General features: G+C 47.7%; 2 protein-coding genes across 7 annotated transcripts in view; one reads left to right on the top strand and one right to left on the bottom strand.

The window, feature by feature from the left end:
• The window catches only part of UBAP1 (ubiquitin associated protein 1), a 100,379-nt gene that overhangs the window by 68,921 nt on the left and 16,845 nt on the right, over positions 1-14,613 (top strand). For 3 of the 4 annotated variants that reach the window (XM_012463222.2, XM_012463221.2, XM_064380561.1), the window contains one exon: positions 441-1,584. The exons of the other annotated variant lie outside the window; for it this stretch is intronic. In XM_012463222.2, the coding sequence (XP_012318645.1) occupies positions 441-581 (141 nt within the window). In that variant the 3' untranslated portion in view covers positions 582-1,584. Of the gene's footprint in view, positions 1-440; positions 1,585-14,613 lie in introns of those variants that run through there. 4 annotated transcript variants of the gene reach the window in all.
• KIF24 (kinesin family member 24) overlaps positions 1,043-14,613 on the bottom strand; it is a 74,530-nt gene continuing 60,959 nt past the window's right edge. For 2 of the 3 annotated variants that reach the window (XM_012463218.2, XM_012463219.3), the window contains exons 9-13: positions 12,469-12,540; positions 8,705-8,814; positions 4,683-6,923; positions 4,098-4,191; positions 1,043-3,548 (exon numbers count right to left, since the gene is read on the bottom strand). In XM_012463218.2, coding sequence (XP_012318641.2) covers positions 3,408-3,548; positions 4,098-4,191; positions 4,683-6,923; positions 8,705-8,814; positions 12,469-12,540 — 2,658 coding nt within the window. In that variant the 3' untranslated portion in view covers positions 1,043-3,407. Of the gene's footprint in view, positions 3,549-4,097; positions 4,192-4,247; positions 6,924-8,704; positions 8,815-12,468; positions 12,541-14,613 lie in introns of those variants that run through there. The other variant, XM_012463220.2, reaches the window with a different exon arrangement.

Here is a 14,613-nt window from a genome sequence, read left to right as displayed (position 1 = left end):
CATTGGGTTGAAACCTTCAGAATCCCAGTGAAGGGAACATTGGCCTGGGCTAAAAGCCAAACTTTTAGATGACTAGGGAGGAAGATTGCTGCACTTTTTGTCTAGACTGCTCCCTGGAAAGCAGCCATTTCTGGGTTCAGTATCCTTCCTTGGTGGGAAGATGAATGTGGGTGGTAGGACCCAGATAGAGGTCAGCAAGAGTGAGCTGGGACTGGGCTGACTCCTGAGGGTTGATGGGCTGTTACCAAACCCATCTGCCTTGGTTTCCTCCATGGCCCACCTCTGCTTGCTAGGGGACCTTATGGAGACTCACGGGGCTCTGGGGGAAGGATGCAGACATCTCGCTGTCCCCCAGTCCCCCTGCCCCCCACACATTCCTTCACTCAGCTGTGCTGTGTCCTCACCCTTTTCTTTAATCTGTGTTCTCTTCTCTCCCTTAGATGATGGAGTTTCTTCAGTTAATGAGCAAATTTAAGGAGATGGGCTTTGAGCTGAAAGACATTAAGGAAGTTTTACTATTACACAATAATGACCAGGACAATGCTTTGGAAGACCTCATGGCTCGGGCAGGAGCCAGCTGAGACCAGGCCCTGCCTAGGCCCTGCTGCAGAACCACCATCCCTGGGAGGCCCTGCAGAGCCCACCTGTGGGGAAGGAGAAGGGGCAGCTTCCGGATGTTCTTTTGGGGGTTAGAAAGTCAGGTGTGGAGACTGTGCTTGCCAGTCTCTATGAGCCTAGGCCCTGAGCTGGGAAGGTGGGGAAGATTTGAGCATGTGAGTGCCCCCAGAACTGCCCTGCTTCCTTCCGTATTAAATGTATTTGCATTTTGAGAAGTGTCCTTTCCACCTCAGCCCTCCAGATAGACTATCCTAGTCTTTCTGGGGTCCTTATGTCCTCAGCTGAAACCTGGCCTAGCTGCCGAGAGGAGCTGGGGAGACGGGGTGGGAGGGCCAGACTCAGTGCTGCTGTGGAGCTAGGTGCTTCCCCCTTCCCCGAGACTGGGTAGACTGAAATCCAATCAATCAAGTTGAATCCAAGTGAAAGATTCTTCCAGGGTTTTAATTTTTCCCCTCCTAACAAAGTCTCATAGTGTTACACTGGTTCTGCAATGTCTCTGAGGTGTGAAGAATGCACTTTTCCCTGTGGGGCCCAGAGTTTGCCTTTTCTGCCAGGCAGTCACCATGCTTCGCTGTCCCAACCTTTCTTTTGGCTTGGTTTGGACCACAGTCCTCTGCTACCCAGGGTTTTAGAGCCCCTGCTCTAGGAAACAGTTGTTTGTTAGTTCAAGAAATCACTGGCCCCTTCCCAGCACATTGAATGAGTGAGCAGACAGGCCATGATTTAGTCGGCCAGCACTAACTCCACCTCTGTTCTCCTTGAACAGCCTCCCCTCCAGCCCACTGCTTTAGGATGACACAATGAATAACACCTAGTCATAGAAATCAGTCTCTTTGGTTTGTTTTGTATTATGTGTACATCATTAAAGATCTAAATACAAAGGCTATACAGTCTTGATGAATCTAAAATAATTTGCTAACTATTTTGATTCTTCAGAGAGAACTACTAATAAAAATGTAAACGGTATGTCTTGCTGTGATAACTTATTACCAAGGCTATTTTATGGGAGTGGGGAGCTGTGTGGTGTATAAAAGGATTTCTTGCTTAGATTTGCTTGGGCTAGAATAGGACCTAACCATTTTCTGTTTCAGAACTTACTTTCTTCCCACTTAAGACCTGTCTGTCTTGGTTTTGGTCTGCAAAGGCAAGACTGAGTCGTTTAAACCTGACCCAGCTCTGTCTCTGGATCACGGACATGGGCCTTCCTGACTGTTGAGTTGGGATAGCCTGGGCCTTCAGGGGGATAACCCAGGAAAAGCAGCAGCAGCACTTACAGGCATTTATGCGCCACAAGCAGGACTGGATTGAAACTGTTTGACCAGCTCTCAGTGGTGCTATTGTATGTGATAGAACGGGGTTCATTCCTAAAGTAAGTGTTCTTGTCTTTCTTTAATAATACGGTGCCATTGTCCCACTTGAGCTTTTGGCTAGATTGGATCTTTTAAGGTTTTTAGTGATCATGTGAGGAGGGGCTGCAGCGCCCCGGGGTCGGGAAACACCAATAAGGATGCCCTCTGGCGGTCAGATGAGGGAGTGTCAGGCTGACAAAGGGCAGCTGGGCCAGGGTGCTAGTCTCAAGAGCCATTTAACCCTTCTCCTGGCCTTTTAATTAAGCCCTCCTTGTAAAACCTTAAAAAGTTAGTTATCCTTTATCTGAAGGAAATAAAAGTCACATAATAATAGGCATTTGGGCCAAGGCTGTGACTCATGAATCTCCATTTGACTTAGGGTAGCTTTAAAGTAATTGGCACCTGGAGGCTACTTTGTCTTCACTGAAACTGAGCTGCTTCCTGCTAAAAAGATACACAGTAGGCAGAAATTGGCTGAAGGCTTGTGTGTGTGAATTGTTTCAGAGGCCTCAGGCTGTTGAACAGAGCACTCTGTGCCAAGGTTCCCAGCTCAGGCCCCTGAGAGGCAGGGTGGCTGGGTAGGGGGTCCTAGATGAGGGCCAGGCTAGGAAACGGACTATTCTGTGAGGGGGCTGGGAGTGAGGTGTCCCAGACAGGAGCCAGGAGCTGCCATGGAAGCATGAGAGTATCGGGCATTGTACAGAGGCCTTTCACGCCCGCAAAAGTCAGAGAAAGATGTGTGACACAGGCGCCCTCTTCTGTCTCAAAACTGGATTGCAGGAAGGGAAGGGAGCTGTAAGCATTAAGGCCTACCCCACATCTGCTGCTGTTAGGGACACATCAAGTCAAGGTTTGTCCAATTTACATTTTCAAAAACACTAAATCCCAAATTCAGTTTCTAAGGGCTGAAGGGGCAGAGCTCACCCCACTGGTCCCACTAGCACCATGTTTTAGTTTGGGCCAGTGTTTAGCCTTCTAAGTTAGGCACAGAATTCAGCTGGTGAAGCCTCTGGGCTCAGCATGTTGTCTTCTCTGTCTTGTGACCTCTAACCTCCAGGTTACCACTGACCACCCCATCCTCTGATCCCCAAAGTTAGAAACATCTTCAGGGTTATTAGACCCAAATATGTTCCCACAGGCAATGGGGTCAGTTAAGCAAATTCTCTAGGCCCAAGGGAAAGGCATTAGGTTCTTCAGCCTGGCCTACCTTTTCTTGGAGGTGCTCCTATGCTTGGAACTGAGGAGGGACAGGGGCCTGGCCCTGAGGGAGAGGGTGGGTCCTATCCGAGGCCACGTGGGGCTGGGGTGAGGCTGGCACAGGCAGGACCAGCATGTGGGTTCTGGTGTTTGCAGAGAGGACCTGACAAAGGCTCCTCCAGCCCCTGAGATCCCAGCACAGACTCCTGCAGGGCCTCTGCCATCTCAGTACAGGATCTGGCTCTAAGATGGCACTATTCCCTTAGGGGCTGCGGCAGGCCCGTGGCAGGTGAGATAGAGCTGCAGCTGGCTTCTCAGACTCTGGATGCATTTGGATTTCAGAACCATGATTTCATCCAACTGGGTCACAAAATCTTCAAAATCCTGAGAAGGAAACAAGGGACACATGCAGCTTTTGCTCTTGCTGGCACTCTGCCAGATCTGCTTTTCTAGTCCCTCCTCTTGCAGGAAAGTTTCAGAACCCAGGCTACTCTCCCAGTGGGGGAACACGTAGGATAGTTGCTACGGCACAGGGTGGGGCCCACTTCTCTGCATTTGAGACACTTTCCAAGTAGGGGAATATTTTGTAGGGCAGAAGGGTATTTAGTAGGAATAACTACGTGTGGTAGGCAGCAGACTGGTCACTATTAGTCACAGGGAGGAGCCCTGATAAACCACCAGGAAGGCAGAGCAGCTGAGGATAGAGGCTGGAAACATTTTGGCCTGGGAATAGTGCGTGTTGCACCATCTTCCACCTGTACCTCTACTCAAGCTGTCTCAAAGGCGTGGCAAGAGGAGGCTCGAGGCCTCAGTCACGGTTAGTGTGTGCCAGCAGACACTTTCCCCACACAGCCACAGCAAACAAGGATGACCATCAAATTAGCTGCAGGCTAATTCCCAACAGCCACTGGGTGTCCAGTCAGGGCTACTTACATTAGAAGCCAGCTGGCTTATCAGTGTCTCCTCCTTGAAGCCAAGCTCAGCCATTTCATCCAGCTGTTCCTGGTGTGCTCGGATGACCACCTGCCTGGGAACACCAGAGAGAACACCGTGATCCTCCTGGCCTCCCATCCTCTCCTGGGCAACTTTCTGGAGCTGATCTCATTTCTAAGCTGAGAGCTGCCTCTGCTGAAAATGGTCATGTTTTTGACCAGGGCCAGCTTAATACGAGTACCAACGAGATACAGGGAAGGAGACGGGCTCCCCAGCTGGACTGAAGGGCAGGGCTGGGTGCTGCTGCTCTTCCACAGGAGCTGCCTGTTTCCCACAGTTTCCCTGCAGAAAGGCTCTCAAGGCTGTGACTGCAGCTGGCATACTTGGCACAAGATGGTGCCTATTAGTCTATCATTTCTACTTCCTGTAGAGGGCCTGGGACCAAAGCAGAGGGTTGGAGCTAGAAGCAGACTAACTCACCTGTGTACCCCTGCATGGCCTTCTCTTTGTCCATGACAAAACAGTAAGCTGGAGAGGAGAGTGGGTGCCAAAGGGGCTCAAGTCTTAGGAAAGTGTCCAACTTACTGTGCTTGCTCCAGGGTGGGCTGATGGAGTGTCCCTGCAGTCTTGGGAGAGCAGCTGAGGGCCAGGGGAGAACCTGGCCTTGTAAAGCACCTTGACATCGGCTTGGGTTTGTGCCATGTGACATTCTCATTGTTGCAGGGCAACCTGATGGGGTCTGTGGACAAACCAATCTCCTGCCAACCAAGCCTTGTAGGATGTTTTCTCCTCTGGGCCCAAAGCTGGTCAGCCACATCACTACTTCCTGTTTGTGGGGTGAGTGTAGGTCCAGAATGGGGTACCCCTGTACGTATGGTGGAGAAGGGCTTTCCTGGGAAACCCCAGGAGCCATCCAGCCCCATCTCTGCATCAGCATCATACTGCTCACTACCCACATGTTCGTGGGAGAAAAGTGCAGTCTCTCTGCTCTGGCAGGCCTCTCCCAGGTCTGCCTCCCTGCCGGGCAGCTTGTCAGCTGGGTGCTGACGGATGGGTGATGGGGACAGAGCTGGAAGATCACCGCCAGGCTTATTATCAGGGGGAGATGAGGACAGCCACAGGTGCCCAGTTGCTGAAGACACTGGCAAGGCTGCCTCTTGATCACCAGATGGCACTGTGTGGCTCACAATTGGGCCCCCAGTGCTCTCTGCCACTAGACTGTGCATAGCCCCATCCCGGACCAGCTGCTCCAAGGGAGGTGAGCCTTCGTCATCTGGGTTCTCCAGGAGGGACATGGTGAGGGGAGCCATGAGTCCAGCATATTCAGCGTGCAAGCCTAACTGCCCCCTAGGGTCCTCTCCTGCGACAGGATGACTGTTTTTCACAGTGCTGGTCACCTGGATTGGGCTGTCTATGCTGACTTCTCTCAGAGGTGTGGTGACTGTGTCTCTTTGCTCTGGGGATCCAGGAACTGCCATGTGGGACAGTGAGAAAGTGAAACCATCTTCCTCTGGGGATGGCAAATTGCCCTCATTCTGCCTAGAAGTTTTACTTTGGGAGGCATCCTGTCTGAGATCAAAGGAAGAGCCTCCACCTCTTTCCTGGCTATATATGAAATCTACCTGTGAACAGTAAGGCTTCTCTGCCAGGCTGTCTCTGGGAGAAGGCCCTGAGGAGGTAGAGTACTCTCTGCTCCAGTCCATGGGCACCTTACTTGGGCTGCAGCTGTGATCGAGTGCTGCTCTTCTGTGGTTTATGGGGTTCCTGGAGTACACCCAGCTTTTAGTTAGACCTTTCTTGTCACCTTCTGTCCTGGGGCAAGAAAACAGACTCTGCCGTCTTTCTGCCACCTGCTTCTCAGGACCCTGCCCCCACGTCTGGTGCAGGAAGAATGAGTCTTCACTATTCTCCATGGTATTCCTTTGCTTTGTGGTCCTCTGACTAGAGACGTGTGAAAAAGAATCTTCGCTGAAATCACTGTCATCAAGGTCCTCTACTTGGGCTCCATCATGGTTTTCAGAGTAAGAGTGGAACAGAGGGGAAGTCTCGTTTGTGAGCTGACCCTCTGGGGGCTTGGACTGGCATAAAGACCTTTTCAGTGGTTGGTATTTAAACTTCTGATGGAGGAGAGGTGGCTGTTGGAACTGCTGGTGATAGAAACGCAAATGTTCCTCCCTCTCCTTCTGATGTGGCGGGATGTTTGTCCAAGCTTCAGAGGCAGGCCTGGCAGGCATGCCCCTCTGGCTGTCTTGACTGTGCTCTGCTCTGTGGTGGGTGTTGCAAAAGGAGAGCTCAACTCGCGACACAAGCTGCTTCTGTACTGGCTGCACGGTCTGCACTTTCTTGCACTTGGTAGACAGCTTACCATGCACTAGGCCTTCTCCTGGGCCTGAGGCCTTGCTTCCCCACCCAAGGGCAGTTTTGCTGCCTATTCGATTTTTTTCAGAGCACAATGGTGCTGACTCTTCTGCCTTTTTTTTGGCCAGATGTCCAGACCGCACGGTTCCTTTGACAGGGCTAGTCTGAATGACCCACTCTTGTGAAGGACACCCTCTGGAGCCACCCCTTTTATCAGAGACCTTAGGTGCAGAGGTAAAAGGAATGTTAGGTGGGTGGCTGGTCAGAGGATGAGCCTTCCCTCTCGTGGAGCCAGGGGCTGCCACTGTGAGTGACTGAAGTCCCAGCTTGACTTTTTTGGGAGAACATTTGTCCCCTGGCAAGACCACAGGGGAGCTCTGAATTCGTTTTGGAGAGGAGTTTCCAGATGTCCGATTTTGACTGCTTGCTGAAGTGCAACACTTAATGCCTTTCTTTAGTTCTTTGACCCTGTAAATAATCATTTTATGTTAAATGTGTATTTTCACATATTCTGCAATTCCTTTTCTATAGCTTTCTGGGAAAACAAAAACCAAAGAAAAGTATTACAAGGATTGAGAGTTATTTCTTTATCTGGGATAGAATAAGAGGAAAAGGGAACATTCTGTTTCAGCATGAGATTCCCCTCTGTACCTGAATGAAAAAGATCAGTGTTGGCTGGTTGTGGTGGCTCACATCTGTAATCTCAGCACTTTGGGAGGTTGAGGCAGGAGGATCGTTTGACCCAGGAGTTAGAGACCAACCTGGGAAACGTGGCAAGACCTTGTCTCTACTAAAAATAAAAATATTAGCCAGGCAAGGTGGTGTGTACCTGTAGTCCCAGCTACTGGGAAGGGTGAGGCAGGGAGGACTGCTTGAGCCCTGGAGTTTGAGGCTGTGGTGAGTCATGATCACACTATTGAACTCCAGCCTGGGTGACAGGGTGAGACTCTGTCTTTAAAAAACAAACGAAAACCAGCAGTGTCTTCTCTGAGGATATCAGTATGCACCCAACATTCCATGATCAGAAGAAGCCTTTTAGAAATCACCACAGCCCACGTAAGGGACGGGCCAGAGATGCCAATCTCAGAAGTGCACTGTGTTCATGCAGAGCCCACACTATGCTTCCTGGAGAGGGGCCAACTCAGGAGTTTTTGTCCACCACTTACCTGCAATTCCATAGAGTCCTCTTTTTCTGCAAACCACCCCTTTAATGCTTCTCTGGGAAAATGAGTTCCCTCAAATCTGTGAGGTACTTTAGGAAGCAAAACCTCCAGAAATACACAGGCTTGTGCTCATTCCATTAAGGGAAAAATGACTTGTTTATTCCCAGGGTTTCTGAACCTTAGCACTATTGACATTTTGTACCAGATAATTATTTCTTAAAACATGTTTAGCATCATCCCTGGCTTCTGCTCACAAGATGCCAGTATAGCACTTCTTCCCAGTCATGGCAATCAAAAATGTCTTATCTACTGGGAGAGGCACATGTGACCACAGGGTTAGAGATAGAAGAGACCCCAGCAGATATCACAGTCACCTGGAAAGAGGCCTGGCCAGGCAGTCAGAGTTGCTGGCTCTGACATCAACTCCGAGTGAGCCTTTGGAAAGATCCCACCCTTCTCTCAGCCTCAGTTTATCCTCTAGTAACACATCTGGGCTGGGCCCTTCCGGACATAAATAGCTCTAAGTGATTCTGCCTTGACGAGTAATGTCTTCTATTTCTTTTTATTATTATTGCATTTTAGGTTTTGGGGTACATATGAAGAACATGCAAGATTGTTGCATGGGTGCACACGTGGCAGTGTGATTTACTGCCTTCCTCCCCTTCACCTATATGTGGCATTTCCCCCCATGCTATCCCTCCCCAACCTCCCACCCCCATCTTCTATTTCTTACAATTCAGGCTGATGCCAGAAGGAAGAAAACATCACTGAGCCTTCCACCCGTTAATATTTCACTTCCCCCTAGCCATTAAAAGCCACTGATGGAGTCAACTCCTGAACAGGGAATGTGTCATCTTCCTCTTGTCATGCTTGCAAGGTGATAGGGCCTACCAGGTCAGTCTCCAAATGACTAATTGCCAAGAACAAGGCTGTGGTGCTCAAGGTCAGATCCCTGTGTGTGTGTGAGTGGGAGAGACGTGTATGCATGTGCACACACACACTCGTGCACACATGCTCACGCAGAAGTGCTGCATGGGCATGCACATGCACACTTACACACAACTGGCCATCTGGTAGCCGACTTACCGATCAGCATAGCGCAAGGTATTCAGAGTGTGTTCAGTGGCCATGTGGCTTGGTGAGATGTTGGCAATCATGCAGGTTTTGGCATTGCCAATGAAAGAGTCCTTCAGGACCTGTGCAAAACAGAAGGAAGTCAATGAATGAAGTCAATTAACAAAATCCATATTGACTACTTACTAGGTGCAGGATGCTGGGCCATAGTTCTCTTCTGTCCACAAAAATGTAATTCACAAAAGAAGAAATACAAATGGCCAATAAACACAGAAGAAGGTACTCACCACATCACCAATCCAAAAAATGCAAACAAACCATTTTAAAAAACCAATATTCTTAACTCCTAAGATTAAGAGACTAATGATGCTCTTCCCTGATGAGGGTCCAGGGAAACAGGTACTCTTCTACACTGCCATGTACCATGAACTGGACAAGCTTTCCAGACGGCAGTTTGGCAGTATGTATCAAAATGTAAAAAAAAGCCAGGCACAGTGGTACTCACCTGTAGTCCCAGCTACTCAGAAGGTTGAGGCAGGAGGGTCGCTTGAGCCCAGGAGTTTGAGACTAGTCTGGGCAACATAGCAAAAACCTGTCTCAAAAAAACAAAACAAAACAAAACAGGAAAAAGTATGTATACTCTTGGTTTGGCAATCACACTTGTAGGACTTTATCCTAAGGAGATAATTGCTCAATTGACCAAAAAAAGGTATATACGACATTCATTACATTATTTATAATAGTAATATTTAGTAATAATCTAGGTATTTATAAACAGAGAGCAAAATATACACTGAATATAATTAAACCATTAAAAATTATTATACCTGTACTTAGGAACACAGAAAGGTATCTAAAGCTTGTATCTTTGAGGGAAAAAGGTGTATGATTCCATAGCTCTGTAAGCGGATCCATATGAGTCTACATGGTGGAGAGATGACTAAAAGGAAGTTCACTAACGTGGCAGTGGTTATCACTGAGGTCTGGGATTTTAAGTTACCTTTGACTTTCTTCTTTATACTTGTATGTACAGTTGGAATTATTATGTTTTAATTAAAAAGAAACATTTTCTTGGAATGGGGAACTTGTCTTAAAAAATAAGAGAGCTGGCCGGGCGCGGTGGCTCAAGCCTGTAATCCCAGCACTTTGGGAGGCCGAGGCGGGTGGATCACGAGGTCAAGAGATCGAGACCATCCTGGTCAACATGGTGAAACCCCGTCTCTACTAATACAAAAAATTAGCTGGGCACGGTGGCGCGTGCCTGTAATCCCAGCTACTCAGGAGGCTGAGGCAGGAGAATTGCCTGAACCCAGGAGGCGGAGATTGCGGTGAGCCGAGATCGCGCCATTGCGCTCCAGCCTGGGTATCAAGAGCGAAACTCCGTCTAAAAAAAAAAAAAAAAAAAAAAAAAAGAGAGCTAGCTGGGTGTGGTGGCTTACGCCTGTAATCCCAGCACTTGGGGAGGCCGAGGCAGGTGGATCACCTGAGGTCAGGAATTGAAAACCAGTCTGGCCAACATAGCGAAACCCCATCTCTACTACAAATACAAAAATCAGATGTGCATGGTGGCACACACCTGTAGTCCCAGCTACTTGGGAGAGTGAGGCAGGAGAACTGCCTGAACCCAGGAGGTGGAGGTTGCAGTGAGCCGAGATCACACCACTGTACTCCAGCCTGCGCAACAGAGCAAGACTCCTCTCAAAAATAAATAAATAAAAAAATAAAAGAGTCAATGTCAGAATCAGGACTAACCACCTATAAGTAGGTTTCCAGTGTCCTTGGTCAAAATCATGTTTGAGAAGACCTAACTCATAGATCAACAACTCTGATGGGTAAGGAGTTATGTTCTTACAGGTTCTGCCCAGGTCCCATAGAGCTGCTACCCTAGCTGCACAGAGTAAAACTGCCCACCTGCGGGGCTGGCTTCATCCTGCAGCATACAAAAAGATCTTCTCCTAGACATCTCTCTACCTTGTCTGTTCTCCACTGTGCACACGACACAAGGCAAAAAAGAACTCAGGGTACCCACAACTGTCTTCACAGCTGTTTACACCTAGGTAGACCCTCCCGTGCCACTCTTCCACAGCCATCATGAATGCTGATTTAACATCTATTGGTGCTTTCTGTTAATAAAGAGGCATATTTTCATGACAGAAAAACAAAACAAAAAAAATCTTATTTGTTCCACTAAGAATAACCATAGTTAACATTTATATAATTTTTCTGTGTAGTGTTTTTTTCCTTGTTGCACATTTTAAAAATGATAAAAACATTTAGTGGTCATACAATATATCATCTTCTAACATGAAAAGTTGCAGTTTCACCTTTATTCCCATTGTTACTTCCAAAGAGATCCAATGCTGTTTCTTCTGCATCTTTTTAAACGTTTTTCCCTGTGTGGCTACGTAATAATAGAAATCACATAGGCAATCACATTATTAACTTGTTCTACAGCTTGCTTTTTTCACATCACAATAGATCTTGGTCATCTTTCATATCAGTACATGTAGAAAATCTAGCCCATTCATTTTAAGTGCCTGAAACCATTATTTTTTGTGCCAAAACACTGGTCTAAGTCTTAGAGCCAAGAAAGTAGCAAGTACAGCTACACCACTCTATTCAATGCAAAGGCTCAGAGACTCCACTAATTCAACATTTTCTTTTCTAAGACGAGGTCTCATTTTGTCACTCAGGCTGTAGTGGCGTGATCACAATTCACTGCAGCCTTAACCTCTGAGACTTGACTGATCCTCTTGCCTCAGCCTCCCAAAAGTAGCTGGGACCACAGTCACGAACCACCACACCCAGTTAATTTTTTAATTTTTTGTAGAGACGAGGTCTCCCTATGTGGTTTGGGTTGGTCTGGAACTCCTGGACTCAAGCAATCCTCTTGCCTTGGCTTCCCAAAGTGCTTGGATTACAGGCATGAGCCACTGTGCCCTGCCCAGAGTTACCATACACTGGAAATAAACAGAAAGGTGGTGACCAGAACAGCATTGCTGTCCCGTAGGAACCCCTACTGCCCCAAACTGCAGATATCTCTGCCTGAGTCTGCCCCTTTCTAAAGTTCTATTATAGGCTGAGTATCCCTTATCTGAAATGCTTGGGAAGAGAAGTGTTTTGGATTTCAGGGTTTTTTCAGATTTTGGAATATTTGCATTATCCTTCATTGAACATCCCTAATCCAAAAATCTGAAATCCTTTGAGCATCATGGCACTCAAAAAGTTTTTAATTTTGGCCAGGCATGGCGGCTTACATCTGTAATCCCAGCATTTTGGAAGGCTGAGGAGGGCAGATTGTTTGAGCTCAGGAGTTCAAGGCCAGGCTAGGCAACATGGTGAAACCCCGTCTCTACAAAAAACAAAAACAAAAACAAAAAATCAGCCAGGCATGATGGCATGCACCTGCAGTCCCAGCTGCCTGGGAGGCTGAGGTGGGAGGATTGCTTGAGCCTGGGAGGCAGAGGCTGCAGTGAGCCAAGATCACGCCACTGCACTCCAGCCTGGGTGACAGAGCAAAACCCTATCTCAACAACAACAACAACAAAGTTTTGATTTTTGAAGCATTTCAGATTTCAGATTTTCAGATTAAAGATACTCAGCTTGTAGACAGAGTTCCTGGAAGGAATGTGACTCCTTTTTCTTCTTCTCTTTTCCCCACTGTGCTCAGCATCATGTCTTTACTGACAGTGGATGCTCAACTGAATGAACACATACATGAAATAAGGAAGAAATGAATGAATCAGAACAAACTCAAGGCTCACATTTAACTTTACCTGAGTTAGTTTGCTTTGCCTGAAGGGAGTATGGGTGTGTTCCTGATCCAGTGCTCGGATACATTCCTTCAGCTGCAAAGTGAGAGAACAAGCACATCAAAGATCACGTGCAAAGAAAGAGTAACAGATCTGATGCCACCTTCAGAGGAAGCTTCTTTTTCTTCAATAAAACACACTCAGACAATCCTCCCAAAGGAAGTCAAAATGGCTTGTAGTTTCCATTCAACAAGAGAAACCAAGCTAGATTGGGAAACACCATCCTGTGCAACCTAGCTGAAGGCCTCTCAGCTTAGAGGCTGGGATCCTAGGAGTGGCTCTGCATTGATGGCGGGGAACACACAGACCCTGGGACCTACCCTCAGGTTCCAGAGTTCAAGCTCCTGTGGTGGTAGTTCTGACTCATTGGCTCCTTTTCTCTCCTCACACTCTTCTCAACTGTTGATGTACTTAAGTAGACAAAATATCTATATCCACTTCCCCCCACTCCCTGCTCACACAGGTACACCTGTTGGTGTAGATTCAAGTATAGATTCAGATATAAACTATCTGAATGGGGTAGGAGAAATTCTAGAGTCAGAGCTAGGAGGAAACTGAGAAATCACCTAAGCATACCCCCTCATTTTACTATTTTTTTTTCCTTCTTTTTTTTTGTAGAGATTGGGTCTCTGTACGTTGCCCAGGCTGGTCTCAAACTCCTGGCCTCACATGATTCTCCTGCCTCAGCATCCCAGAGTGCTGGGATTACAGCCAGCACTTTGACTATATACATCCAATCAGCCCCTTCATTTAAAAACAGCAGGGTCGGCCGGGCGCGGTGGCTCAAGCCTGTAATCCCAGCACTTTGGGAGGCCGAGGCGGGTGGATCACGAGGTCAAGAGATCGAGATCATCCTGGTCAACACGGTGAAACCCCGTCTCTACTAAAAATACAAAAAATTAGCTGGGCATGGTGGCGCATGCCTGTAATCCCAGCTACTCAGGAGGCTGAGGCAGGAGAATTGCCTGAACCCAGGAGGCGGAGGTTGCAGTGAGCCGAGATCGCGCCATTGCACTCCAGCCTGGGTAACGAGAGGGAAACTCCGTCTCAAAAAAAAAACAAAAAAAACAAAAAAAACAAAAAAAACCCAGCAGGGTCTATGGCCCAAAGGCAAAAAAATGTTACTTGCTCCTGGGTGTACCCCTCAGTGAGAAGCACTCACTGGACATGACTGAGGACAGCAGAGATTTGGATATGAGGACCATATATCCAGGAAAAACACTCCTATCAGAAACAGTTGTGTGAGTTGCGGTGGCAGTGGGGGGGAAGATGAAGAGGAGAGACCTTCTATTTCTGAGTGATACATCTAGGCCAAAAGACAGTAAAAGAAAAGGAAAGGAGCCGGGCGCAGTGGCTAATGCCTGTAATCCCAGCACTTTGGGAGGCCGAGGTGGGTGGATCATTTGAAGTCAGGAGATCGAGACCAGTTTCACCAACGTGGTAAAACCCCGTCTGTCTCTACTAAAAATACAAAAATAATAATAATAATTAGCCAGGTATGGTGGCATGCGCCTGTAATCCCAATTACTTAGGAGGCTGAGAAAGGAGAAAAGCTTGAACCTGGGGAGTGGAAGTTGCAGTGAGGTGAGATCACGCTACCACACTCCAGCCTGGGTGACAGAGTGAGACTCCGTCTCAAAAACAAAAACAAAAACAAAAACAAGAAAGGAGGGAAGAAGGTGGAAGCAATCCCCTGGAAGTAACGGTGGTGGGAGTCCACCAAGAATAGGCAGTTTGCCTCAAGAGTGTGCTATGGCTATTCTTGGCAGCAGCCATAGATGCCCGCAACTGCCCTACCTCTATCCAAGAAGCTGTGGGGTATAAATAGGTGTGAGGAAATTTCCTCTTTTATTTATTTACTTATTTTTTTTTCTTTTTGAGATAGAGTCTCACTCTGTTACCCAGGCTGGAATGCAGTGGCATGATCTCGGCTCACTGCAACCTCCACCTCCCACATTCAAGCAATTCTCCTGCCTCAGCCTCCTGAGTAGCTAGGATTACAGGCATGTACCACCACGCCCAACTAATTTTTGTAATTTTTTTTTAGTAGAGATGGGGTTTCACCATGTTGGTCTGGTTGGTCTCAAACTCCTGACCTCGTGATCCGCC

Source organism: Aotus nancymaae, unplaced genomic scaffold (genome assembly GCF_030222135.1).
Source record: "Aotus nancymaae isolate 86718 unplaced genomic scaffold, 86718_ANA_hifiasm-v0.15.2.pri h1tg000003l, whole genome shotgun sequence".
In the NCBI taxonomy this organism is placed as follows: domain Eukaryota; kingdom Metazoa; phylum Chordata; class Mammalia; order Primates; family Aotidae; genus Aotus; species Aotus nancymaae.
This window is presented reverse-complemented; position numbering and strand designations above follow the sequence as displayed.